Genomic DNA, 25,856 nt, shown 5'->3' on the forward strand with positions numbered 1-25,856 from the left:
ACAATTGGTGATGACCAGAACTGTAGGTTAACCCATCTTAATCTTTCTGAAATGCTGATCACATTGGTTTCTTCATACTTCAAGGTCCTGAATCATATTATCAATTCATCACAAATCAGAAATAGAAAGTAAACATTTTTGGCTGCAACTTATGAATTATACAAGACGGTTATGCAAGCTGGAAAATATATTAACTTGGCAGATGCTGATGATTAGAATCAAATCTGCATTAAAAAAGTCACTTCCTTCAAGAGTCACTGCTTAACATTTAATAACATTCCCAATCCTAACCAACCTTCTCTGTTAGGAACGAAGGCTTATAGGCACCGTCAGTCGAAGTATTTCCTGTTCCCCTTAAAGACTTCATATGAGAGACAGCCATGCGAAGAATCGTCAGTTTATCAGGTTTGCGTGCTAAAGCACTACATGTTGGTACCATGTCAGACAACTCTGTGATATAAGCAGTCATCTTGTTTCGACGTCTTCTTTCAATTTCACTGTGATTCTCTCTGTGGATTTTAACAATATTAATAGTATTGATAAATTATAAAAGAAATAAAAGAAAATGAAAAAATAAAACAATTCAGTTACAATTGCCTTTAAATTAATCTCTGTAAGCCAAACATAGTTTAGGATTTCCTACCACTCCAGTGGGAAGGTTGTGTGTAAAGTTAAAAATGCTAACGATTAAGAGAGTTGCAAAAAGTTAAATGAAGAGGACATCAAGTCTTCAAAATATAGATTAGAATTCAGACAAGATGTCTCTAACAGTTTGTTTCAGCCAATTTGTCTGACATTTCAGTCATTGTTCATTCCAATCCGAGTTGAGACATCTCAATTCACTGGAGTTCAACAGATTGTTGATGGGGTGACGTGGTGAAAATTTGCTCCCTTGGATCAGAAATTAACTAGAAACACATTGTAGGGCAGGCTTTATACTTAGTGAAAGAAAGCAGATCTTGGTCTGCCAATGGAATTTCAGTCAGAGAGTTTTCCCAATTGGAATTTGATGCATAGACATAAAATAAAGATTCCCTTTGCTCTTTGGGATATCTCAATCATTTTTCTTTATTTTGGTCTATTGCAAGAAGGGTTTCAGTTGTTTCATAAAAGGATCTTAAATTGCTAGTTTTGTTCAGTCAGACTAAATCCTGCAGAATAAACCAGTTTCTTAATTTATCATCTGCTTTACCTAAAGCTTCATTAATTTCACCCACTGAGAGATGAAAGAAACAAAATTGTTGTAAATGCTGTTCAGGTTGGATGCTTGGTGTATGCTCTGAAATGGTTTCAGGGATCCCTTGCCAATTTAAACTTGGTGCAGGATAAAGATACCATTGATTCCACGCCATGCTAGTGGAGTTCAGAATACTTTGAACCAGCAAGGTAAATCCACCAGAACCGGATCAGGTAAATATAATGCAGGAAGATTCCTGTTTGCTATGATTCCAGGCAGCAGACTCTGAGCAGGCTCAGTAGATTCTGAGCCCTCGGTCCAGCTCCCTGTTTTGTCCAACATTATACTTATAGTCGTACAAGTTAACTGCAGAATATAAATGGTGCAAGGCCTACCCACAACAACAAAAGTAACGTGCAATGAACCTGTGAGAACATCTATGATAGCTCTGAAATTTGTGACAGGTCATTAATTTGTTTTACTCCAACATGAAAAATACTTCATAAAATTGTGTAACTAAATTTCAAATTATTAATGCATTCTAAAATAACATTGTTGTATTTCTTATTCATATTGTACTTACTTCATAATGCCTAATTCCCTATATAAATGAAGCATGTAAACAACATAATTTAAAAAAGCAAATAATTATTGATTTTCATAATTTTGCATAACATACATCAATTTTACAAATATATTGACAAATATACTCTCCTCTTGCACTACACACTTTTCTATTTATTTTAATAACTAAATTTGACATACATTCTGGACTGAATGTTTACATTTTATTTGTCTTCCTCCAAGATACATTCTAATACTATTTTGTTACATGCATGTGTTGATGTTAATCCCATATTATTAATTTACATATAACAAGACTGCTTTCAAAACTAACGTTAGTGCACTGGACTGTGAAATTTGTTGTTGACTGTATAGGCTAATTCAACAGATATATTTTGAATCCATTCGACCACATATTTTTGAGCATTTATTAAATCTATTTTTAGTACATAATTACAATTTAAAAAATTAAAACAAATAGAGACTATTAAAAATTTATTTTTTGGCTGGGATTGAAACTAATAGGAGTAAACAAAAGATCACCATATAATATCACAACATTTCTCAAACAATTTCACTTGAACAAATGCAAAGCAACGACCACTTGGTGGGAAGAAAGATTTTGCACACAGCACAGCCCCACAAAAACAGTAAAGGGATTGAAAATTAATCCAGTTTTAGTAGTATTTTTTAAAGCATCATTAAACATTTGTCAAAATATATCTTTGCCTATTTAGTTCAAGTAAATTTCATAATAAATATTTCTATACATTGTGAAAGATAGAAGATATTCCATCTAAAAATCTAATTCAATGTTAAACTCAGCCCCAATAGCAATCTACGCACTGATATTGCTCAGGGTACATTCTGACAAAAGCATCAATAATAGTTATCATTCCTTTATAAAAATATGGAGCAACATAAAACTAATTTCCGGCGGAACTCAGCAGGTCAAGCAACATCAGAAAAAGTCTTGACATAGACTTTCAACCCAAAATGTCAATTATCCCTTTGCCCCCAGAGATGCCTGACCCGCTGAGTTTCTCCAGTGGTTGGTTGACTGCTCATTTTCAACATCTCCAGTCTCTTATGTCTCCATTAACAAAAAACATAATCAAGTTCCAAAATGGAACAAATGTACAATTATACCGTGCAACATTTAACAGGCAACAATACTGTTCACTTAACAAATGGTAAACATGCAAACGTGCCTACTTTAGTCACATACTAATATCATCATTATTTTAGATGAGAATTTTGCTATATATTTCTTATCTATAACAATTGTTGATATTGGCACAAAATTTAAGAACATGTGATGTTACTTTGGTAGTTATTTGCTTTTTCCTACCTGTGCAGTTTTTCTTGTCATCAACATTCTGTCATCTGAACCGGATGGAAAATCATCTCTGCTAAAGGGAACTAGTTGGCTTTACCCGAGGAGGGCAAAATGACACTAGCCCCGGCTCGTTACTAAACCCAATAGGGTTACTCCTACCTTGCATACTTTTCATCATGGAGTCTGATCAGCATACCTATAAACAAAATGGGGAGTCAATGCCATAGCAGCTTAAAACAGATCCATGCACACTGCATCATCCACATTTATCAATGCTGCTGGACAACACATAGCTGTGCAAAATGTTATAATTACTATTGAGAATTAGAAACCAATTTGAAGGAAATCACAAAGAATGGTTCAACAAGAATAGTCATATCCACTTCAAACTATCACTGGCAATTCAGGCATTTATTGTTCATCATTAACTCTCCTGGACCAGAGCAGACAATTAAGATCAGGTAAAGCTTGTCTTCCTTAAAGGACATCCATTGTGGCTTTTTTTAATACAACAATTCAATAGTTTCATGATAATGATCAATGAAACATGCTCTTGATTTATATATAAATATACTTGAATTGAATATCTGCATTTAATTCTGACAACCCTCTGGATCAATAGTCCAGATATCTGGCTGCTAATGTATAACAATCAAAAGCCACCAAACCTATCGCACATCTTACATAAACACAAGGTCAAGGCTCATGCCACAGTGTCCTGCATTTATACACTTGCTTTCAGTCAGTAACTGAACAAGATAGGCAGTGATACGAGAGCAGTGTACTTGCTTGGCCAGAAATCAGTAAATAAATTGTAGGAAAGTCATAGGAAAAATTAAGAGTAGTTGCATATGATAGACACAAAAAAGCTGGAGTAACTCAACGGGACAGGCAGCATCTCTGGGGAGAAGGAATGGATGACGTTTCGGGTCGAGGTAGGTGTAACTAAAGAAATTTTGGACCTGCGATACATTATTTATTTAATGAGGCTTATGCTAGGAAAGTAAAGACAGAAAATCTGGAAAAATTCATCAAGTCATGCAGAACCTTGGAGAAAGGAACCGACTCAACATTTCGTTCAAAGACCCTTCATCAGAACTGGGAAAAGATTTCAGATTTCCAGCATCTGCAGTTTTTCTTATTTGCATCTTATTCTAGAGTAGATCCAGTTAACTACACATAAGTAGTCATGACGATTCAGTAAATGTCACTTACTTAGATTTTTATAGCCTTCAGAAAGAAAAGAAAATTCACTTAGAAATTCAAAAATGCAGAGATAGAATACTGGTCTGAATTTTACACGGATTTATTTATTCATTTAAATGGGCTACTCATATAATTCATTCACTTTCCTTATATTAGAAAATCTTGGAAATTTAGAAGTTACAAGATGTAAATATTGTAGAAGAATATTAAACTTCCAATGAAGTCTCTTCTAAAGTTTCAAAAGACAAATTGTGTAACACAACACTCCATCTTTGCTTCATATTCATCCCATGCAACCCTTCCATATCATCTGAAGAATAGACAGCTACAATTTATATCTTATTTCTCAGCTTCCTCTTGTAATCCAATACCACTCTCCCCACCATCCGTTCTAATATCAAGATGAATCTTCTGCCTCAATACTGGCAAAACTGAACCAAATATGTGTGTCTCAAGGGTTAATTCCACCGTCCTCTCCACTGCTCATACCTGGCCCAGAGGATTGTCACAATTCCATCAACTTGAGCTAGATTATCACACCTTCACACCAAGAAAGCCTTGGAAGTGTTTAAAGGAAGGTTCCTTAAACTAATCGTTGGGACAGGAGAATTTTCAAAATAAACTTCAGTAGGAAAAACTATGGGCTTTTAAAAAGATTTCACTGAAAGCTATAACGTTCTTGGAACCTTGGTAGAGTTGATGTCGAGAGGCTGTTTCACTTGCATAAGTGTCTAAAATAAAGAGATGTGCTTAGAATAAATGGAAAACTATTATGTATGACATTAAGTAAACAGATGGCAGGGGGGGGGGGGGGGGGGTGCTGGAAAGACACTCAGGCAGACGGTCAGGCAGCAGACGGGTCGGATTAAAATCCAAGACAACATAGCAAAACAATTTCAAGGCCAGCTAACATCATCACCAAACATAGAACAGTACAGTACTAGAACAGACACTTCCATCCACAATGTCTGTGCCTAACATGATGCCACAAATTTTCCTCGTCTGCACATGATCTATATCTTTCCATTCCTTGCATATTCACATAGGTATCATATCAAGCCTTTCCCACTACTCCTAGAAGCTACCATCTGTGTAAAAACATGTGCCTGGAAAACCCTTTAAACAGTGTCCCTCCCATCTCACAGCTATGCCATCTAGTCTTTGACATTTCTGTCTACAATATCTACGCCTCTCATAATTTTATATACTTCTTTCAGGGCAGCACAGTGCGCAGCGGTAGAGCTGCTGCCTTACAGCGCCAGAGACACGGGTTCAATCCTGACTACTGGTGCTGTCTGTGCAGAGATTGTACGTTCTCCCTGTGACTGCAAGGAATTTCTTTGGGTGCTCCAGTTTCTTCCCACATTCCATAGACATGCAAGTTTGTAGGTTTAATGGCTACTGCAAATTGCTCCTAGTGTGTAGGATGCAGAAGTAGGATAGCATAGAACTAGTATATGGGTTATCGCTGGGTGGTGTGGACTCCGTGGGTAAGAGGGCGTATTTCCACGATGCATCCCAAAACTCTAAAGGGTCCACCAACGTCCGGCTTTACAGAGAAAATAAGCCAAGTTTGTCCAACCTCTCCTTAAAGCAACCCTCTAATCCAAGCAGCACATTCTAGTAAAGATTATCACTGCACCAGAGGTTTGTTAAAATATACTGTGTGCACACTGCTACTCAAGTCTCTATTATCCTCTTTGAGAAAGTCTGTGTGCACACTGCTACTCAAGTCTCTATTATCCTCTTTGAGAAAGTCTCCCCTTTGAAAATGTCATACAAAAACAACTTTTAGTTAACAGATACAGCGTGAAAACAGGCCCTTCGGCCCACCGAATCCATGCCAACCAACAATCACCCTATACACTACTTCTATGCTAAACTCTAGGGACAATTGTACTTCCGGCGCTGGTGCCAGCTGCCTCCACCTTCAGTGAAGTGTGTTTTTTATGTTTTTTTTAATGTTTTAATGTGGGGGAAGAGGGCACGGTAAGGGGGATACCGTCACTTCCTGGAGAGGACGCGACTATTATTCGAGTCGCGTCCTCGCCCCCCCCCCAGCGGCCTACCTACTGGATTGGCGCGGCCTTTCCTGCCTGGACCGACCAGAGCTCCAGCAGCGGCGGGACAGCGCTGTAACATCGCGGGCCTGGCGATGCCTTACCGGGGATCACCGTCTGGAGCCCGGAGTGCTGGGCCTGCGGCACCGACATCCTGGAGCTGTGGTTCGCGGAGCTCCCAACGCGGGCGGCGCTGACAAACATCGTGGGGTCCTGCAACTCCGCCCGGCTCGGCCTGCGGACTCGGGAGCTGCGGACTCCGGTGGGAGACGGCTGATCGGGAGGTCCGGGCCGCTGAGGAGGATTTTCACCATCGGGGTTCGGCGTCGGCGTTCCATCAGCCCGGCGATAGGGTCTGAGCATCGGGCCGCCCGGGGTGGCTACTGCGGGTGCTCGGAAGGCCCCGACCACGGGTGAACATCTGGGAAGATCGGAGGGGAGGCTGGCTGGACTATGGTGCCTTCCTCACCAACTTTCTGTGTTTGTGCTTTTTTTTAAATTCTATTTTATTTTTAATATGTTTTATTATTTATTATTTATTTATTTTTATGATACTGACTGTAAAGGGAAATTCATTTCGTTGTCTCTAATTGAGACAATGACAATAAATTTGAATACAATACAATTTACAGAAGCATATTAACCTACAAGCCTGCACGTCTTTGGAGTGTGGGAGGAAACCAGAGAATCCGGAGAAAATCCACGCAGTCACAGGAAGGTGGTGCAAACTCTGCAGACAGCATCCGAGGACAGGGTTAAACCCGGGTCTTTGGCGCTGCAAGGCAGCACCTCTACCGCTGCTCCACTGCGCTGCCCACTATATGCACTAGATTTTACCGTAAATCCAGTACTTTAGCAGCATTTCAAAAATGTGTTAAATTCTAGATATTACAGGCTAGACTTTGTTCAATAATGCTGCCGCAATGTACTTTGATATATTTTATCCAAATTAAAATTCCATTTCAATGCAAATTATTAGTTCCCATTAGAAGTATGCCCTTCTCCGATGACTCATTGCTCAAGAGAACATTAACTGTCAAATCAGTTTTCAAAAGCCTCAAAAATATTTTTCTGGAACAAAACACCTCATACTTCTCTTCCCTCATTCATTTGTCACACAACAAATTGTGCAACGTCTCACTGCATATTGGTTTATTTAGTTAGATTGGCAATGACTATCACTCAGTACAAAGAACTGAAAAATAAAAGGCTGCAGATACTGAAAATCTGAAATGAAAACAGGAAATTCAGGAAACACCCAGCGGGTCAGATGGCATCTGTGAAAAGAGAACAGAGTTAATGTTTTGGGTTGAAAATTCTTCATTAGAATTTGGAAAGTGAGAAAACATGTTAATTTTAAATAACAGAGATTTATGCAACTTAAAATGAATATGTTTTCTCATTTTCCCAGTTCTAATGAAGAATCTTCAACCTGAAAGTTTAACTCTGTTTCTCTGTCCATAGATGCTGCCATAACCAGCACAATATTTTCTATTTTGTTACTGGAAAAAACACAATATCTACCATTTTTAATCAAATACTATTAAAGGTAAACAATGTGCTCAGACATGCAGCATCACATTTTATGACCTACCCTATCCAATTAGCAATCAAAGTCCTATACTCCCAAATAACTCACCTTGAAAATTTGCTAGGCCCTTCTCCATCTTCATCGTCAAAATCCAGTCTAAGGAAAAACACACTTGAATCAAAAATTTAAATGCATTTAAGCACAGAATACAACAAAGCCTTGTAAAATATTGAATCATTAGATTACAGTAAGATGAATAGAATGTTTTTTTTCATATATTATGCACTTAGCACCTTCTACTGTTTTCATCATAAAATTTCACTCATGCTGGGATAAATACAAGCTATGATACTTGAAGCTAAGTTCAAAACCATGAAACATGTCAGAACACTGCAAAATAAATAAATAGAAATAACATCAGGTTTATTAGTACAGAGCTAATTATAGCCAAGTAACTTTTATGTAATTTAATATGTAATTCAATATGTATTTTTAATGTAATTTAATAACAAAGAACTGCAGATGCTGGTTTACCAAAAACAGCATCACTGGAGAATATGGATAAATAACATTTCTGATCGGGATCGTTCTTCAAACCTTTATGTAACTATGTTGGAGGACTCATAAAATAACAACATCAATGCCAAGCTATAAACTGAGCCAAGGTCGCGGGTATAAAATAAACTTAAATTCAATCATTTATAAACAGATATACTGCTTTTTTTTCCAGAAGATCACTGTTTATCAGCTGAGTTTAGGACAATGTACAACAAAAAAACCCCACAATGCTGCTTTTAATCTTAAGCACCAAATCCAACCCCCTTGCCCCAAAAAATGCGACCATGTTCATCTGCTCGCACCTTGCAATGACACATTATAAAACAGGTTGATTTACAAAAGACATATAATAGTTGCTTCATCAAAGGTTACTAAGGAAAAGAAAAGCTCTAAGAGCAAGATGAATTGTTATGGACAAAAAATTGGCTGGCTCACAGTAAACTGAAAGTAGGCATATATTAGTCTTTTACTGGTTAGAAACATGTAATGATTGGTGTGCCAGACGGATCGGTCCTGGGTTCTCAGTCTTTAACGATTCATATGGTTTTGGATATGTGTGAGAGAGAGCACGAGAGCACAACAGTGTGAGAGATTTAGTGGGCTATGATCTGGAAAGAAATTGTCAAAAATTACAATAACATTGAAAAATAAAACATCTGACTTTAGTGATGCTGGATTGGCAGATATTCTAGACTATTGGATGTTAGTTATTTGTTAAAACACTACACAATTATAATTCACTTTTTATAAAGATGTTTCACAAAAGTGAAATACATTTCCAGAGAACCAAGTGAATTTAGAGATGTAGGAAATTAAAACTGGTGAATTTTAAACATTCGCAAAAATTTGAGACCCAATACATACAGTGCCCTCCATAATGTTTGGAACAAAGACCCATAATTTAATCATTTGCCTCTGTACTCCACAATTTGAGATTTGTAATGGAAAACAATCACATGTGGTTAAAGCACACATTGCAAATTGTATTAAAGGTCATTTTTACACATTTTGGTTTCACCATGTAGAAATTACAGCAGTGCTTATGTATAAGTGCCACCATTTCAGGACAACATAATGTTTGGGACACAGCAATGTCATGTAAATGAAAGTAGTCGTGTTTAGTATTTTGTTGCATATCCTTTGCATGCAATGACTGCTTGAAGTCTGCGATTCATGGACATCACCAGTTGCTGGGCGTCTTCTCTGGTGATGCTCAGCCAGGCCTGGATTACAGCCATCTTTAGCTTATGCTTGTTTTGAGGGCTAGTCCCCTTCAGTTTTCTCTTCAGCATATAAAAGGCATGCTCAATTCGGTTAAGATCAGGTGATTGACTTGGCCACTCAAGAATTGACCATTCTTTAGCTGTGAAAAACTCCTTTGTTGCTTTAGCAGTATGTTTGGGATCATTGTCTTGCTGTAGAATGAACCGCCGGACAATGAGTTTTGAGGCATTTGTTTGAACTTTAGCAGATAGGATGTGTCTATACACTTCAGAATCCATTATGCTACTACCATCAGCAGTTGTATCATCAATGAAGATAAGTGAGCCAGTTCCTTCAGCAGCCATACATGCCTTGGCCATAACACCCCCACCACCGTGTTTCACAGATGAAGTGGTATGCTTTGTATCTTGGGCAGTTCCTTCACTGCTCCATACTTTGCTCTTGCCATCACTCTGAAATGTTATTCATCTCATCAGTCCTCAAGACCTTTTTCCAGAACTGTGGCTCTTTTAAGTACTTCTTGGCAAACTGTAACCTGGCCATCTTATTTTTGTGGCTAATCAGTGGTTTGCATCTTGCAGTGTTGCCTCTGTATTTCTGTTCATGAAGTCTTCTGCGGACAGTGGTCATTGACAAATCCACACCTGACTCCTGAAGAGTGTTTCTGATCTGTCGGACAGGTGTTTGGGGATTTTTCTTTATTATAGGGAGATTTCTTCTGTCATCAGCTGTGGAGGTCTTCCTTGGCCTGCCAGTCCCTTTGCGATTAGTAAGCTCACCAGTGCTCTCTTTCTTCTTAATGATGTTCCAAACAATTGATTTTGGCAAGCCTAAGGTTTGGCTGTTGTCTTTAACAATTTTATTCTTGTTTCTCATATGGCTTATTTGACTTAATTGGCACAACTCCACTCCTCATGTTGATAAATAGCAATAAAAGTTTCCAACGTTGATGAAAAACTGGAGGAAAGACGAGGTGCTGAGAGCTTTATTATACCTGCATTAAGAAGGCAATTAAACACACCTGAGCAATTACAAACACCCGTGAAGCCATGTGTCCCAAACATTATGGTGCCCTGAAATGGGGGGGGACTATGTATAAACACAGCTGTATTTTCCTCATGGTGAAACCAAAATGTATAAACATTGCCTTTATCTGACAATGTGCACTTTAACCACATTTGATTTTTTCTATTATAAATCTCAAATTATGGAGTACAGAGGCAAATAAAGAAATGATGGGTCTGTCCCAAACATTATGGAGCGCACTGTATAAAATGAGCAAGAAAGTAGGGGCCTAGTTAGTTTGTAAGCTTGGGAAAGAGAGCCCTGGTAAGTTTAAAGGGAGCACAGGAAATGGGGCAGGAGAGTTCAAAAGGAGTATGGAAAACAGGGCATTCGTAAGTTCAAAGAGAGCGTGGGAAACAGTGACTTGGTTAAATTAAAAGGACTGCTGGAAACAGCGTCCCTGTAAATTAAATGGACCGCTGGTAACTGTGCCCCTGTAAATTTAAAGAAAGCGTGGGAAACAGAACCATGGTGAGTTTCAAAGAAAGATGTGAAATGGGGGAAAGAAGGCCAAGGACTGGTTCATGGTATAAGATAAGAGGCAACCTGATGGTTAGCGTGGAGATGGAGGACCATGCACCATCTTCAGAACTGCCATTGTCTTATGCTCCAATTGCAACCATGTAACCTCTAATAAAAGAAGAGGCAACATTGATTCCCAAAAAAATCCGTTTAGTTGGTCTCTACATGAGTTGTTCTGTAATAGCACCTTGATCAGATATTACTGTCAGTCTGGTTGAATGCCGCAACATTCACGATACGATGCTTTCACCAAGAGGTAGTAGGAGAGGACAGCCAATTTAGGTTCTGCTGATGACTCCCAGAAGAAACTCTTCACGTTATTTTTAGCTAATAGATGTAAATAATCACACATCATCAGGACTAATGGAAACACTCAGATGGGCAGCAACTGGGGAAAGAGAAATAGTTAACATTTCCAATTGAAGACACTTCATTAGGTCTTTAATCCGAAACATTAACTCCGATTCTCTTTCCGCAGCTGTCATCTGATCTCCTGTGTACTTTCACCATTTTCTTTCTTATTTCACATCTGGAGTATTTTTTGATTTTCTTTTATCAGGATTAATGTTACAATTACTTGAACCAATTATTATTTCACTAAATTCCAATTGCTTAATGCAAAAAAAAAAAAAAAAGAAACAATCTGATAATTGACAGAAAACTGCCCTACAAAACCAGAACAGTCTCCAAAATCTGAACCTATCATAATTGGTCTGCTCAGAAAGTCACATACTTGAGGTCACTTTAGATGGATCTGAAAATCAATGTGTACATCATACAAGGCCTCAAAAGATCTGACTTGTTTAGAAAAGTGATTTGCATTTTGATAAGGGAGGGGGTGAATGTGTCAAGTGTTTCCCCATCAGATAGAAGCAAGAAGCATTCTTGAGCTTAGAGGAGATCTAGCACCTCTACTCTCATGCTTCAAATTCATTTTCTCCAGAATGCACTAGTACTGCCGTGGGTAAATTCAGGTCAATAATGGGTGCAGCAGTGAACCATTCTGCCATTCCAGCTCTATGAACCATTCAACAGCATCACGACTGGGGAGACTTTCCTTCTCCCCTAACTCTCAGTCTGAAGAAGGGTCTTGACTCAAAACGTCGCCTATTGCTTTTCTCCAGAGATGCTTTTTGACCCGCTGAGTTACTCCAGCATTTTGTGCCTATCCACCTCAAATATATGCTCATACACGTTTCCCATATGCCTTAGTGAATATCAGTTTCAGTCTTGAACATATAACTGAGAATTCATTGTCCCTTGACACAAAAAGAGTTCCGCACTCTGTGTGAAACAATTCATTCTCACCACAATCCTAAAGATCTTATCCTCAGGCCATATATCCCAGTTCTGAAGTCTGCTGCAAAGTAGAACATCCATCCTGTCAGAATATATAATGTCCAATTAAGATCGCTCATTGTTCTAAAATCCAAAAAGCATTAACTAATCTGATTCAATCTCTCTCTTCCGGTACGGGGTTGGTATTGATGGCACTGCCCTGAGCTGGTTCGTCTCCTACCTCAAAGACAGGAGTTTCTCTACAAACATAGGCAACACTTTCTCCTCCCCAGCTAGTCTCTGCTGCGGGGTTCCACAAGGCTCCATCCTAGGCCCCATTCTCTTCTCCCTGTATATGCTCCCCTTAGGCCAAGACATTCAAAGGCACGGCATTTCCTTCCACTGCTATGCAGGCGATACACAGCTCTATCTCCCCCTGAAACCCAACAACCAATCAAATCTACTCAGCCTTATGCACTGCCTCGAGGATATAAAGTGTTGGATGGCCCAGAACTTCCTCCAACTAAACGAGAGCAAGTCTGAGGTCATCCTACTCGGCCCCTCGGATTCCATCAAAACTATAGCAGGCAGCCTTGGAAGCCTTACCCCCTACTCAAACCTCACGTCAAAAACCTTGCCGTGATATTTGACTCCGTGTTGACGTTTGACAAACAAGTCAATGCTGTGGTAAAAGCTAGCTTCTTCCAGCTTCGCACGATAGATAAAATAAAACCATTCCGCCAATTTGACGACCTTGAAAAGATCATCCACTCATTTATCTCCTCCCGCCTTGCTTACTGCAACTCCCTTTACACTGGCATCAGCCAATCATCCCTGTCCCGCCTGCAATTGGTCCAAAACGCCGCAGCGCCACTTCTGACGGGCACCCGAAAAAGGGATCACATCACCCCGATTCTGGCCTCTCTCCACTGGCTCCCAGTGCCGTTCAGAATCATTTTCAAGCTTCTCCTTTATGTATACAAAGCCCTTAAGGGGCCCCCACCTACATCAAAAATCTGTTAACCCACCATTCTACCTCCAGGTCCCTCAGGTCGGCCGACTTGGGGTTACTGACCATCCCGCGGTCCAGGCATAATCTCAGGGGCGACCCCGCTTTTGCGGTTGCAGCACCTAGACTATGGAACAGCATCCCTATTCCCATCAGAACTGCCCCCTCCATCAACTCTTTTAAGTCTAGACTTAAAACTTATTTCTTCTCACAAGCGTTTCTTGTGGTCCTCTGAGGGTGCGCTGTATGTATGTATTGTTAGATCTATGTACCACTGTTTGTAGAACGTTAATACCTGCACTGATGTAAAGCACTTTGGTCAACGAGAGTTGTTTTTAAATGTACTATAGAAATAAAATTGACTTGACTTGACTTTATAGGAAAATCTCACACCCAAAGAATCAAAATGGAACTTCTAACGCAAGGAAATCTGTCTTCAGATATGGAAACTAAGAGCACTAAAAATATTTCAGATATGGTATGTTTGCAGTTCTGCAAAGTTGTAGCACAAGTTCTTTACTCTTAACGCCGCTGGGTCAAATTTCTGAAATCTCTCCCTAACACCCTTGTGGGTATACCAATACCTCGAGGACTGCAGTGGTTCACAAAGACAGCTCACTACTATCTTCCCAAGGAGAATTAAGAATGGGCGATTAAATACTCGCTCAGTCCTCATCCCTGAATGAATAAAAATAATATTGTTTCATTTACCAGTTATTCCAGATCCTTTCCAAGGACAACATTTACTTGTGCTTTGCCGTGTAATAAACGCGCTATTTTACTATATTATCACGATGAAGAATCTCACATATTTGCTCCATCTGCTGCCCCTTTATTCTCTCACAATCCATTTCCTGTCTTAGACTCTGATGCTGCTCAGAAATCACGTCTAGCATTAATACGATGCCAATATTATATCCAACTTTTCAGCCCATGCCAGAATGTTGTCTAGGTCTTGGTGCACGGACTGCGTTATTTGCTGAGAAGTTACAAATGGAATTAAGCATAGTGCAAAGATTAGCAAAACAAAAACACATACAACTTTTAAGATGGAATGAGGGACATTGATAAAGCATCAAACGATATGTGGACTTAGGATATTGTCCTGAGGAGCTTTGACAGTGACCTCCTGGGGCTGGGATGATTGATCTCCAAAGACCCCCTTTGTGTAAGGTATGTCTCTAACTACCAAAGTGTTTACTTTTTGATGTCCATTGACTTCAGTTTTACCATATATACACACACATAAATAAACAGATAAAGTGCAATAGGCTGTTATAGTTCAGAGTTTTTTTGATGACGAGTTTAATAGCCTGATGGCTGTGAGGAAGAAGCTGTTCATGAACCCTGTAGTACCAGATTTCATGCTCTCTACTTGAGCTCGTCAGGGAGTGATGCTTCGCTGACAATTGAGCTGCCTCCTGATTTCGCCTTGTAGGAGGTGATGGCATTCAAGCCCTGCCACAGTTGCCCAATATCCGTCTCATCTAGCTTGGAGCAGAAGTCCCTTTTGGCCTTTTTGATGGCCTTACCAAGGTCGTATCTGGACTTGATGAATTGATCATCCGTGATTCACAACTAAACACACTTAGATCACTCTGAACACCAACACCTTTCAATCTTTCACCATTAAATATTGTGCCTTTTTTTAATTTTTCACCGATCTCACATTTTTGTAATCGTCATGTTGTCAACCATGACTTACCCTGTGAAGCCTCTCTGCATCTTCTGGTAAAGTTGAGTCAGGAAAGGACACATACATATGAATGCCAAAATCCTGATACTGACACCTCTCACACACCAGTTTTGAAGTATTAAGTTGCAGTTTTCTAATCTACAAACTAGAAAATAACAAGCAACTATCATTGATCATCAATGTTGCCTTTACTTGTCCACATCACCATAAGGAATAATTCAGCAGTGGCCTGAAATTCCCAAGATACTTTTAAATGTTGTCCATTTGGTGAAAATGTGCAATTTGCCATTTTGGAAGGGAAAATTAAGTCAAACATCTAACTATTAAATCTAATTAATCAAAGATTTCAGACACAGAGGCTCTGGGTGGCTAGATGCAAAATTTGTAAAGGCCAGTATTCAGGTACAACAAGTAATTGGGAAGTTAAGGAAAATTAATTGTTTAGTGCAAAGGCAACAAATACAAAGGTAGAGAGATTATACATATGGAGTATTTTGTACACTACTCATCTCCTATTTTAACCATATATAACCATATAACAATTACAGCACGGAAACAGGCCATCTCGGCCCTTCTAGTCCGTGCCGAACACTTACTCTCACCTAGTCCCATCTACCTGCACTCAGACCATAACCCTCCATTCCTTTCCCATCCATATACCTATCCAATTTATTTTTAAATGATGGATGCCCCTAAACTTTTGTCCCTTAAGTCTCAAATCATGTCCTCTTGTTTGAATCTTCCCTACTCTCAATGGAAAAAGCTTATCCACGTCAACTCTGTCTATCCCTCTCATAATTTTAAAGACCTCTATCAAGTCCCCCCTTAAACTTCTGCGCTACAAAGAATAAAGACCTATCTTGTTCAACCTTTCTCTGTAACTTAGGTGCTGAAACCCAGGCAACATTCTAGTAAATCTCCTCTGTACTCTCTATTTTGTTAACATCTTTCCTATAATTTGGCGACCAGAATTGTACACCATATTCCAGAATTGGCCTCACCAATGCCTTGTACAATTTTAACATTACATCCCAACTTCTATACTCAATGCTCTGATTTATAAAGGCCAGCACACCAAAAGCTTTCTTTACCACCCTATCTACATGAGATTCCACCTTCAGGGAACTATGCACAGATATTCCTAGATCCATTGCTTTAGCAAAACATGTTAATGCATTGAAAAGTTTATGACTAATAACTGGAAAGAGCAGGTTGTTTAATGAGGAAGTAATGGGCAGCCTGGGTTTTTCAGAAGGCCGCTCCAGCGTGCTGTGTCGCTGAAGGTTGCCCTGGCACGCAGCTGACATTAGGCCTGGCTCGCCCATTGCAGAACTGGTAACCCTGGTAGAGAGGGAAACCGCCGAGTCCGGCCCCTGCTCGCATTGTGGGCCGGAGAGGAGGGAGTCGAGGTTGGACAGGGACCGAGGACTAGAAAACAGACCTAGGGAGGCGGTCCAGTATGTAAGTGCTTATGTATAGTAATACTTGTACTGAACTGTATACAAAAATGAATTTCACTGTGACAAATAAAGTACTATTGAACCATTGTACCTGTTGAAGTTTGGATGAATGTGAAAGAATTTGATTGAAATTCATCTGATCATGCGAGAGGAGAAGCAAATTTTCCTTTTTTGGAAAAATCTAGAACTAGCAATCATTGATTATTAAAAAAATAAGGTTTCTCTCTGAGGATCATGAATCGTTAGAACTCATTCTCAAACCGTAGTAGTGTTTTGAATGTTCTGAAGGTAGCGGTAAATAGTTACTTGGAAAGCAAGGAAGTGAAGGATTACTGTGGGCAGACAGGAATGTAGTAGAATTTAGGTTCCAATCAAATCAGTCATTAACATTAAATGGCAGAGCAGGCTCAAGGGAACATGTGGTCTACCATACTCCTGCTCCATACATTCATCTGTAAATTACCTTTAAAATTCACCTGCATTTTCATGTTTATCCTTTGATTTCTTGAACAATTTTGACTTGCAAATTCCATTTGATGTTCCTTACCCAAGAGATTTAGTTGAAGAAAATACACGTTAAGGAATATAACATCTGCACTTTCATTCAGTGGCATTACTCGATTCCAATAGAATTGTATGTGGGAAGAGCTTCCGTACCAAGGATTACTAATAAAGGATCAAGAAATCACACCTTATCTCCAACACATAACATCATTCTACATTAAATATTCAGTTCAACCATCACAGAAAAATCAGATCTTCTAGTTATTTGTTTCAGATTACCAGCTTTTAGTACATTCCATTGGCAATTTTGGATACCGATTCTGCTTCCCCCATAGGAGGAGGAGCCATCTTGGTGAACGGCTGCTAGCCAGCAGCCGTCCGTTTTAATTCGTTTTTTTTATAGTTTTTAGTGAGTCCTGTTTTTCGTTTGTAGGGGATATGGACTTTTTAATGTGGGGGGTAGGTCTCAACTTTATTTCTAGGTCCCTACCTGGTCGGTGAGGCAGCTTTTTCTCCGGGCTGCCCGCTGACCCGTCCTCGTGGCCTACCAGCGGGCTTGGAGCGCCGTTTCCTGGCGGGCACCGCCCAGCAGCTTGGCCTCGGTGGCGGCACAGTGTTGGAGCGCTATCGCGGAGCGGGCGATGCCTTGCCTGGGTCGCCGCGCTGGAGCGACGCGCTGGAGCTCTGGCGAGCTGGACCGCCGAGAGCAACATCTCCGGGCTGCGGGTCTGCGGAGCGGAGAGGCGGCGCCAACTTTACCAACGGGAGCCTGGGTGCTCCAAACCGGCGCGGCCTTGTCGGCTTCGGCAGCCGCGGGCTCCAACCAGGAAGCGGCCGTTCCAGGTGGCCCAGCCGCCGAAAGGACTCTCCCGACGCCGGGGCAAGACCACCCGGTGAGAACGGCCAGGGACATCGGGCCTCCGTAGAGGCAATTGCGGTGGCCTCAATAGGCCTGACTTTGGGGTGAACTGGGGGTGGGGACTGGACATTGTGCCTTCCCCCACAGTGGTGTCCATTGTGGGGGGATGATTTTTTTGTCTAATGTAATCCTGTAGGTCTGTGTCCAAGATGGCTGCCGTGAAGAGAGAGTGGACGCTGGCACGAATTGGTTGCCGCTGCTCTCTCTTCACACTGTGTTTTTGATTTTCTGTTTTTGGAATGAATTCTGTTTTTAATTTGTGTCTCTGTGATGTCTTTATTACTTATTTTATTCTGATTATATGTTTTACTATGTAAGGTGTCCTTGAGATTTTGTATGAAAGGCGCCCATTAAATATAAAATTTATTATTATTATTATTACCTACTTCAAAAGACCTTTTAACATCATACAGCATAGGAAGCAATAGCAGCATAGGAAGCAATAGCAGCATATGAAAAGGCTTTTCAGCCAACTGCATCTGTGCAGTCATCAAGCATCTCTGCTGAGGAAAAATGTTTCTCATTATCTATCTGTTCTACAACTTTGACCCAACTAATGCTTTATATATTTTGTATACGTTTCATATGCACCATAACACCCCCACCATTCCATTCCTATAATTCTATATTCTGGCTAATAGCAGTACATATTCAGCACGACTATTCAACCTGTGTTACTGCTTCCAGAGATTCTCCTTCGGTACCCTCCAAACACTCTACCCTTATCTTAAACCAACATCCTCTGGTTTTAGAGGATGCTCTGGGGATGTGTTTCCAGCTATCTAACCTATCTCTGCCCTTCATAATTTTATATAACCAGCAGGTTCTCCCTGAATCTTCTTGCTCCGAGGAAATCAAACATAGCGTATACAAATAAACGCAACTCCATCCCAGGCAAACATCCTAGTGAATCACCTTTATGCCCTCTCTAGTGAAATTACATCCTTCCTATAGCTTGGCAATCAATACATACACAATACTCAAATTGTGACTTAACTAGTGTTTTTTTTTTTTAAAGTTGTACCTTTACCTCCCTGCTTATAATGTATACCCAATTAATGAAGTCAACTATTCCACAAGTCTTTTTCACCATCTTATCCATGCTGCCACATCAGGGATTGTTGAACTTGCAAACAAAGGTCCATTTGTATGATCCAATAACTGATAATTAAATGCATATGTCCTCCCAAAAATCACCTCGCACTTCTCAGGATTAAATTCCATCTGCCACTGCTATGCCCTATCACCACCGTCTTGTAACCCTCCTCACTATTAACCCCACCAATCAATTTGTGCATCAAATTTATCAATCATACATCCTTCAACTAAAATTTTAATATACAAAACAAACACCACAGGTCCCAACATTGGAACCTTGTGACCGGACATGTACCACAAGGATAAATCATAAAAAAACATAACTCTCCACTGTCTTCCAATGCCTCCTATACCAAGAACATTTTGTATTCAATTTCCCCTGAACCTTAATCTAACCTTTTGGACCAGTTGCCTGTATGGAACAGCAACAGGATGAAGCAGTAGCAAATAGTCCGAGGTGGGACCTTATCAAAGGCCACACGGAAGTCCACAAGGACTATATCAATCACACTGGTGTCAAAGTTACTTAAGGTTGTTTATGGGTTGACAATCAAGCAGCCTGCTTCACCCTGATTATGGCAAGCTTTCCAATTTCTTGGCACTGCAACACCAGGTAAAAGATCTCTCTAGAGCAGTGCTCATCTTCCTTTCCCCCTCCCCTATTTAAATATTGCTTTCATCCTCCCTACAACTTTCACCCAGAAAACAGGGGGAGGGGAGTCACCCAGCTATCAGAGGAGGAGGGTCCCCTAGAGAGTAAGGGGAGGGTGGGGGGGGGGGGTTCAGGGGTGTCACCCAGCGTCTCCCCAGGATGGGGGGGGGGCGTCTCCCCGGGGTGGAGGTGGAGTGGGGGTGGAGGCGTCACCCCGGGGTGGGGTGGAGTGGAGGCGTCTCCCCGGGGTGGGGGTGGAGTGGAGGCGTCTCCCCGGGGTGGGGGTGGAGTGGGGGCGTCTCCCCGGGGTGGGGGTGGAGTGGGGGCGTCTCCCCGGGGTGCGTCTCGCCCAGCCCCGCCCGATGGCCGCCCTCGCCGGTCACAATGAACAGCGAGCGTGAGGTGGAAGCCGCGCCGGCGCCGATGCTGAAGCTCTTACCCCGACCGTCGCTTCCCTCCGCGGGCAGGCACCGCTCCTATCACCCTCAGCTGCCCGGGGCCTGGTGTGGGCGGGTTGCTCGGGGCTGTCAGAGCCACCGGGTCGGGCACGTCTGAGCTCATCCCCGCGGCCATGAACAGCGCGCCCCTCACTGCCACTGCGCACGCGCCGCTCGTGCGGCGACGGGAGCGCGCAGGCGCATTACACGGATCCCCCCCTGGCTGGGCCTGACCCCCTTCCCCGTCACCCTTCACCCCGTCACCCCCTCCCCCTTCACCCCGTCACCCCGTCACCCCCTCCCCCTTCACCCCGTCACCCCCTTCCCCGTCACCCCCTCCCCCTTCACCCCGTCACCCCCTCCCCCGTCACCCCCTCCCCCTTCACCCCGTCACCCTTCACCCCCTTCCCCGTCACCCCCTCCCCCTTCACCCCCTTCCCCTTCATCCCCGTCACCCCCTTCCCCGTCACCCCCTCCCCCTTCACCCCCTCCCCCTTCACCCCCTCCCCCTTCACTCCGTCACCCCCTTCCCCGTCACCCCATCCCTGTCACCCCCTTCCCTGTCACCCCTTTCCTCTCTTCACCCCGATCCCCCTTCACTCTCTTCCCTGTCACCCCTTCATCCCCTTTCCCTAAAGTCTCCTTCACCTCCTTCCATCCCCTTCCCTAGCTTTCCCTATCGCCCCCTTCACTCTCTTCATCCCCTTCTTTACCTTCACACCTTCCTCTGTCTCCCCCTTCCCCTGTCACCCCTTTCCCTTCACCCCTTCCCTATCAGCCTCCCTGTCTGCTGTCCCTCTCTCTCACCCTTCTATCTATCCCTTCCTCTCTATCAGCCTCCCTGTCCCTGCTCCCCCACACTGTCCTAATGATGGTAACGTTGGAGGAAGGAGATGATGTGATGAAAATTTCAAGTTTACATCTAGACAGAGTCAGTACCATGTGTCCATTTGTAAAATTAGCATAATTATAGCTTAATCTAATTTTAAGGTTGCTCTTTTTGATGGATATATTTAGAGTCAGAGAATGATACAGTGTGGAAACAGGTCCTTCGGCCCAACACGTCCCATCTACACTAGTCCCACCTGTCTGCGCTTGGTCCATATCCCTCCAAACCTGTCCTATCCATGTACCTGTCTAACTGTTTCTTAAACGATGGGATAGTCCCTGCCTCAACTACCTCCTCTGGCAGCTTGTCCAATACACCCACCACCCTTTGTGTGAAAACGTTACCCCTCAGATTCCTATTAAATCTTTTCCCCTTCAACTTGAGCCTGTGCCCTCTGGTCCTTGATTCCCCTACTCTGGGCAAGAGACTGTGCAGCTACCTGATCTATTCCTCTCATGATTTTGTATACCTTTATAAGATCACCCTTCATCCTCCTGCACTCCAAGAATTAGAGACCCCCCCCCTACTCAACCTCTCCCTATAGCTCACACCCTCTAGTCCTGGCAGCATCCTCATAAATCTTTTCTGAACTCTTTCAAGCTTGACAATATCTTTCCTATAACATGGTGCCCAGACTGAACACAATATTCTAAATGTGATCTCACCAATGTCTTATACAACGGCATAACCTCCCAACTTGTGTACTCAACACTCTGACTGATGAAAGCCTTATTGACCAGATTATCTACCTGCAACTCGACCTTCAAGGAACCATGTGCCTGCACTCCTAGATCCCTCTGCTCTACAACACTCCCCAGAGGCCTACCATTTATTGTGTAGGTCCTGCCCTTGTTAGACGTCCCAAAATGCAACACCTCACACATCTCTGTATTAAATTTCATCAACCATTCCTCAGCCTACCAGGCTAATCGATCCAGACCCTGCTGCAATCTTTCACAACCATCTTCACTATCTGCAAAACCACTCACTTTTGTATCATCAGCAAATTTGCTAATCTTGCCCTTGTAATCTTGCCCAAATCATTGATATAGATGACAAACAGTAACGGGACCAGCACCGAACCCTGAGGCACACCGCTAATCACAGGCCTCCAGTCCGAGAAGCAACCTTCCACCATCACCCTCTGCTTCCTTACATGGAACCAATTTGCAATCCATTCAGCTATCTCTCCTTGGATCCCATGCGATCTAACCTTCCAGAGCAGCCTACCATGCGGAAACTTGTCGAATGCCTTACTGAAATCCATGTACACAACATCTACAGCTCTGCCCTCATCAACCTTTTTGGTCACGTCTTCAAATAACTCAATCAGATTTGTGAGACACGACCTCCCACGTACAAAACCATGCTGTCTATCCCTAATCAGCCCTTGCCCATCCAAATGCATGTATAACCTATCCCTCAGAATATTGTGGATTGATTTGCTTGGTTTGATTGCGAATAACATTTAACGGAATTCAGAGACACAATGTACGAAATAGAGTATCACAAAAGGTGCTAGGTAAATGTACATCCTTCATTAAATAGCCATTTTAACGACTGAAATATAATTGGAGACTATTTGAGAAGGATCTTTTATATTTGTAACGTTTCCAAGGCAATTTGCATCTTATTTTACAAGGCATGCTTTTCCTTCCCCATTAACGTTGACTTACCAATAAATGACAATTTTCTACCAGATTAATTATTCATAACAAAATGCTTTTCCTGAAGGAATCAAGTAATGCGTGTTTTCTGGATGTGAACAAAGTGCAAAATAATTACATTCTCAACCTTGTTTTCAGATTGAATGTGTACCTTCACTTTGGTTGTGTTGCTGTTCAATATACCACCTGATCAGTGTGGACATCTTAGGACTCTGAAAGTGGAAAAGCACAATGACAGGGTTTAGCAGAGGCACAGTTAAAAGTAGCATGTTTATGTCAATATAATTTGTAAATTGGAGGAGCCATTTTCCATTTCATCTGGAAGTGCAATTTCTGATCTTTGACCTGTCTGCAGGGATGCAAACCAAAACAAACATCGGGTACAGCTGGAAAGTCTGTCCAAAACATTGACCTTCAGTACAACAAGATGGGAATTTTGCTGACTGTCACATTTCTTGCTGCAGAAATACATGCTAAGGAATGCACTGAAGCCTAGTGCAGCCAATGCAAAGGCTTTGTGGGAAAGGACTGCAGGCTAAGGTCCTTCTGCCACCAGATATTGAGGAGCCAGAAGGTTCTCAAACACTTGAATTTTGCACCATCCCAGGAGGTCACATGAGAAGCAATGGTGAAATCTGCTGTCCACTATGAGGACGGGAGCATTCGTGATCTCACCACTGCTACTCTGCCGGAGGCCTTGCTTTATAGTCAACGGTCTGTCCAGACGGCCAGTGAGAGGGGTCTATCTCAGGTTAGGATTTCCAGGTCCTAACTTGATATTCAGTACAGACTGCATTCTGTGATGAAAGTCAGTGCCTTCCACTGACTAAACACCATTGTTCCATGCCCTGGGATAGACCAATTCAATCATGCAAACCAGTTGGGAGAGACGATTTATGCCCCTGTCCCACTTAGGAAACCTGAACGGAAACCTCTGGAGACTTTGCGCCCCACCCAAGGTTTCTGTGCGGTTCCCGGAGGTTGCAGGTGGTTGCAGGTAGTGGAAGCAGGTAGCGAGACTGACAAAAACCTCCGGGAACCGCACGGAAACCTTGAGTGGAGCGTAAAGTCTCCAGAGGTTTCCGTTCAGGTTTCCTAAGTGGGACAGGGGCATTAGTCGCCGACTATCCGACCATGGAGCAGGTAGCACAGGATTACATGGTACCCGTGGCGGAGGGAACTCCCCCGACCTGACCTGAACTTATTGCTGTGGACCATAACATCTAATTGTTCACCCTTCATCACCAAGGTCCAATTTAAATTGATTGATTCCCAGCACTGATCCCTGTGATACCTCACTTGGGTGGTGGGTATATGGAATGAGCTGCCAAACGAAGTTATTGGAGCAGGTATATTACAACATTTAAGAAGTATTTGGACAAGTGCATGGATAGGAAAGCTTTAGAGGGCTATGGGCCAAACGTTATTCCCTTCATCCTATATCTGTACACTGTGTACATTTATAATCATGTATAGTCTTTTCGCTGGTAGCATGCAACCTAAAAGCTTTTCACTGTACCTCGCTACACGTGACAATAAACTAAACTAAACGTGGGCAGGTAGGACTAGTGTAGATTGGGGATCTTGGTCGACATGGGCAAGAAGAGCTGAAGGGCCTGTTTCCGTGCTCTATGACTTTACATTTTCTCACATTGTGCCACATTTTGTTGTCCATTCGCCTAATCCATGATTATTTCGCTGTAAACTCCTCGCGATATACATTGTAAATGGTTGTATTCCCAGCACTGATCCCTGTGATACGTCACTTGTTACAGGTTGCTAACTTTGCAGGTTATGTTTCTGTATACATAGCAAAAATGAATCCGTCGGTTATGAAAAATCCCTGAACAAAATGTTTTGATCATTAATTCTGCTTTTATTTCATTAATAATCATTAAATATAATAAAGTGTCATTTAGCTCAAGTCATTGTAGTTAGAGTGAAATACTTCATGGCATGAATGATTGAGCAAAGATCAATATTGGTCACGCATGGTCTAAAAATTGCCTTAGTGCATATCAGCAGTCTCCTCTTAAGTGTTATGCTTGAAAGCTGTTCTGACTCATTTGCTGTTCTTTTAACCTTTTGCTGCTTCCTAAAGAAATTTTATTCTGTGCATCTCTAATTGGGCTCTGTTTCAAACATTAGCAGGGAAAGATATATAACAGCTCGACCCTGCATGTAATTCAATAACATCATGGCTGATGTAATCTTTGACCTCAAGTCCATTATCCTGGTTAATTTCTGTAACATTTAATTCCCCCACATTCTAAAATTTACCTCAGCTTTGAATACCTTTAATAATTTCACATCCACAGCTCTAAAGATAGAGAATTCCATAAACTCACAGCCCTCTGAGGAATCAATTTCCTCATCATCTCCATCTTGAATGCCTTCATCCAGAGAAACATCCATCCATTTCTCCTGTTAAGCTTTTTCAGAATCTGACCATGAGCTCACCTTTCACTCTTCTAAACTCCTGAGAGTGCTCAAACCATTGTTTGATCCTTTATCATAAGATAACAGTCTCATGGAAGAGGAAGAGCCGATCCTGGACTGACTCTGGACTCTGGTCCTGTCCACGGGGGGGAAATGGAGGAGGACTGGCCAAATTTTGTGCCTTCCACCACAGTGATGAATGCTGTGGTGGATGTTTGTGTTACATTTTTATTGTGGTTGTGTGTTCTTTATTATTGTATCGCTGCTGACAACCCAAATTCCACCGACCCTGGTTGTGTGCCAATAAATTCTATCTTAAGAAAAATCTCTTATCTCATGTCAGTAATCAACTTGATGAACCTTAACTTCGTCTCTCAATCATGAACTATAACTGTCTACAGCAGTCCAATTATACTCTTGCCAGAGAACTTTAGCAATACTGGCTTACTGTTACTTCAACCTTCTCATAATGAAGGTCAACATTCGATTCCCCTTCTTCATTTTTTGCTATACCACCAAGCAATCTCTTTGCATTTCTTGTCTGAGAACACCCTGATCTCTT

At 41.9% G+C, this 25,856-nt stretch overlaps 2 protein-coding genes across 5 annotated transcripts in view; one reads left to right on the forward strand and one right to left on the reverse strand.

Moving 5' to 3' along the window:
• The window catches only part of arnt2 (aryl hydrocarbon receptor nuclear translocator 2), a 143,590-nt gene extending 123,131 nt beyond the window's left edge, over window positions 1-20,459 (reverse strand). Inside the window, exons 1-4 of one of the 4 annotated variants that reach the window (XM_033050487.1) lie at window positions 20,302-20,459; window positions 7,986-8,033; window positions 1,761-1,778; window positions 296-509 (exon numbers count right to left, since the gene is read on the reverse strand). In XM_033050487.1, coding sequence (XP_032906378.1) covers window positions 296-509; window positions 1,761-1,778; window positions 7,986-8,033; window positions 20,302-20,435 — 414 coding nt within the window. In that variant the 5' untranslated portion in view covers window positions 20,436-20,459. Of the gene's footprint in view, window positions 1-295; window positions 510-1,760; window positions 1,779-3,092; window positions 3,208-3,239; window positions 3,277-7,985; window positions 8,034-20,301 lie in introns of those variants that run through there. The other 3 variants (XM_033050490.1, XM_033050488.1, XM_033050491.1) reach the window with 3 other exon arrangements.
• Window positions 20,460-21,057: 598 nt separating this feature from the next.
• Window positions 21,058-25,856, forward strand: part of ctxnd1 (cortexin domain containing 1) — a 36,189-nt gene continuing 31,390 nt past the window's right edge. The window contains exon 1 of the mRNA XM_033050122.1: window positions 21,058-21,230. The gene's annotated coding sequence lies outside the window, so the exon portion shown is untranslated. The remainder of the gene's footprint in view (window positions 21,231-25,856) is intronic.

The sequence above is a fragment of the Amblyraja radiata genome, chromosome 34, assembly GCF_010909765.2.
Source record: "Amblyraja radiata isolate CabotCenter1 chromosome 34, sAmbRad1.1.pri, whole genome shotgun sequence".
NCBI lineage: Eukaryota > Metazoa > Chordata > Chondrichthyes > Rajiformes > Rajidae > Amblyraja > Amblyraja radiata.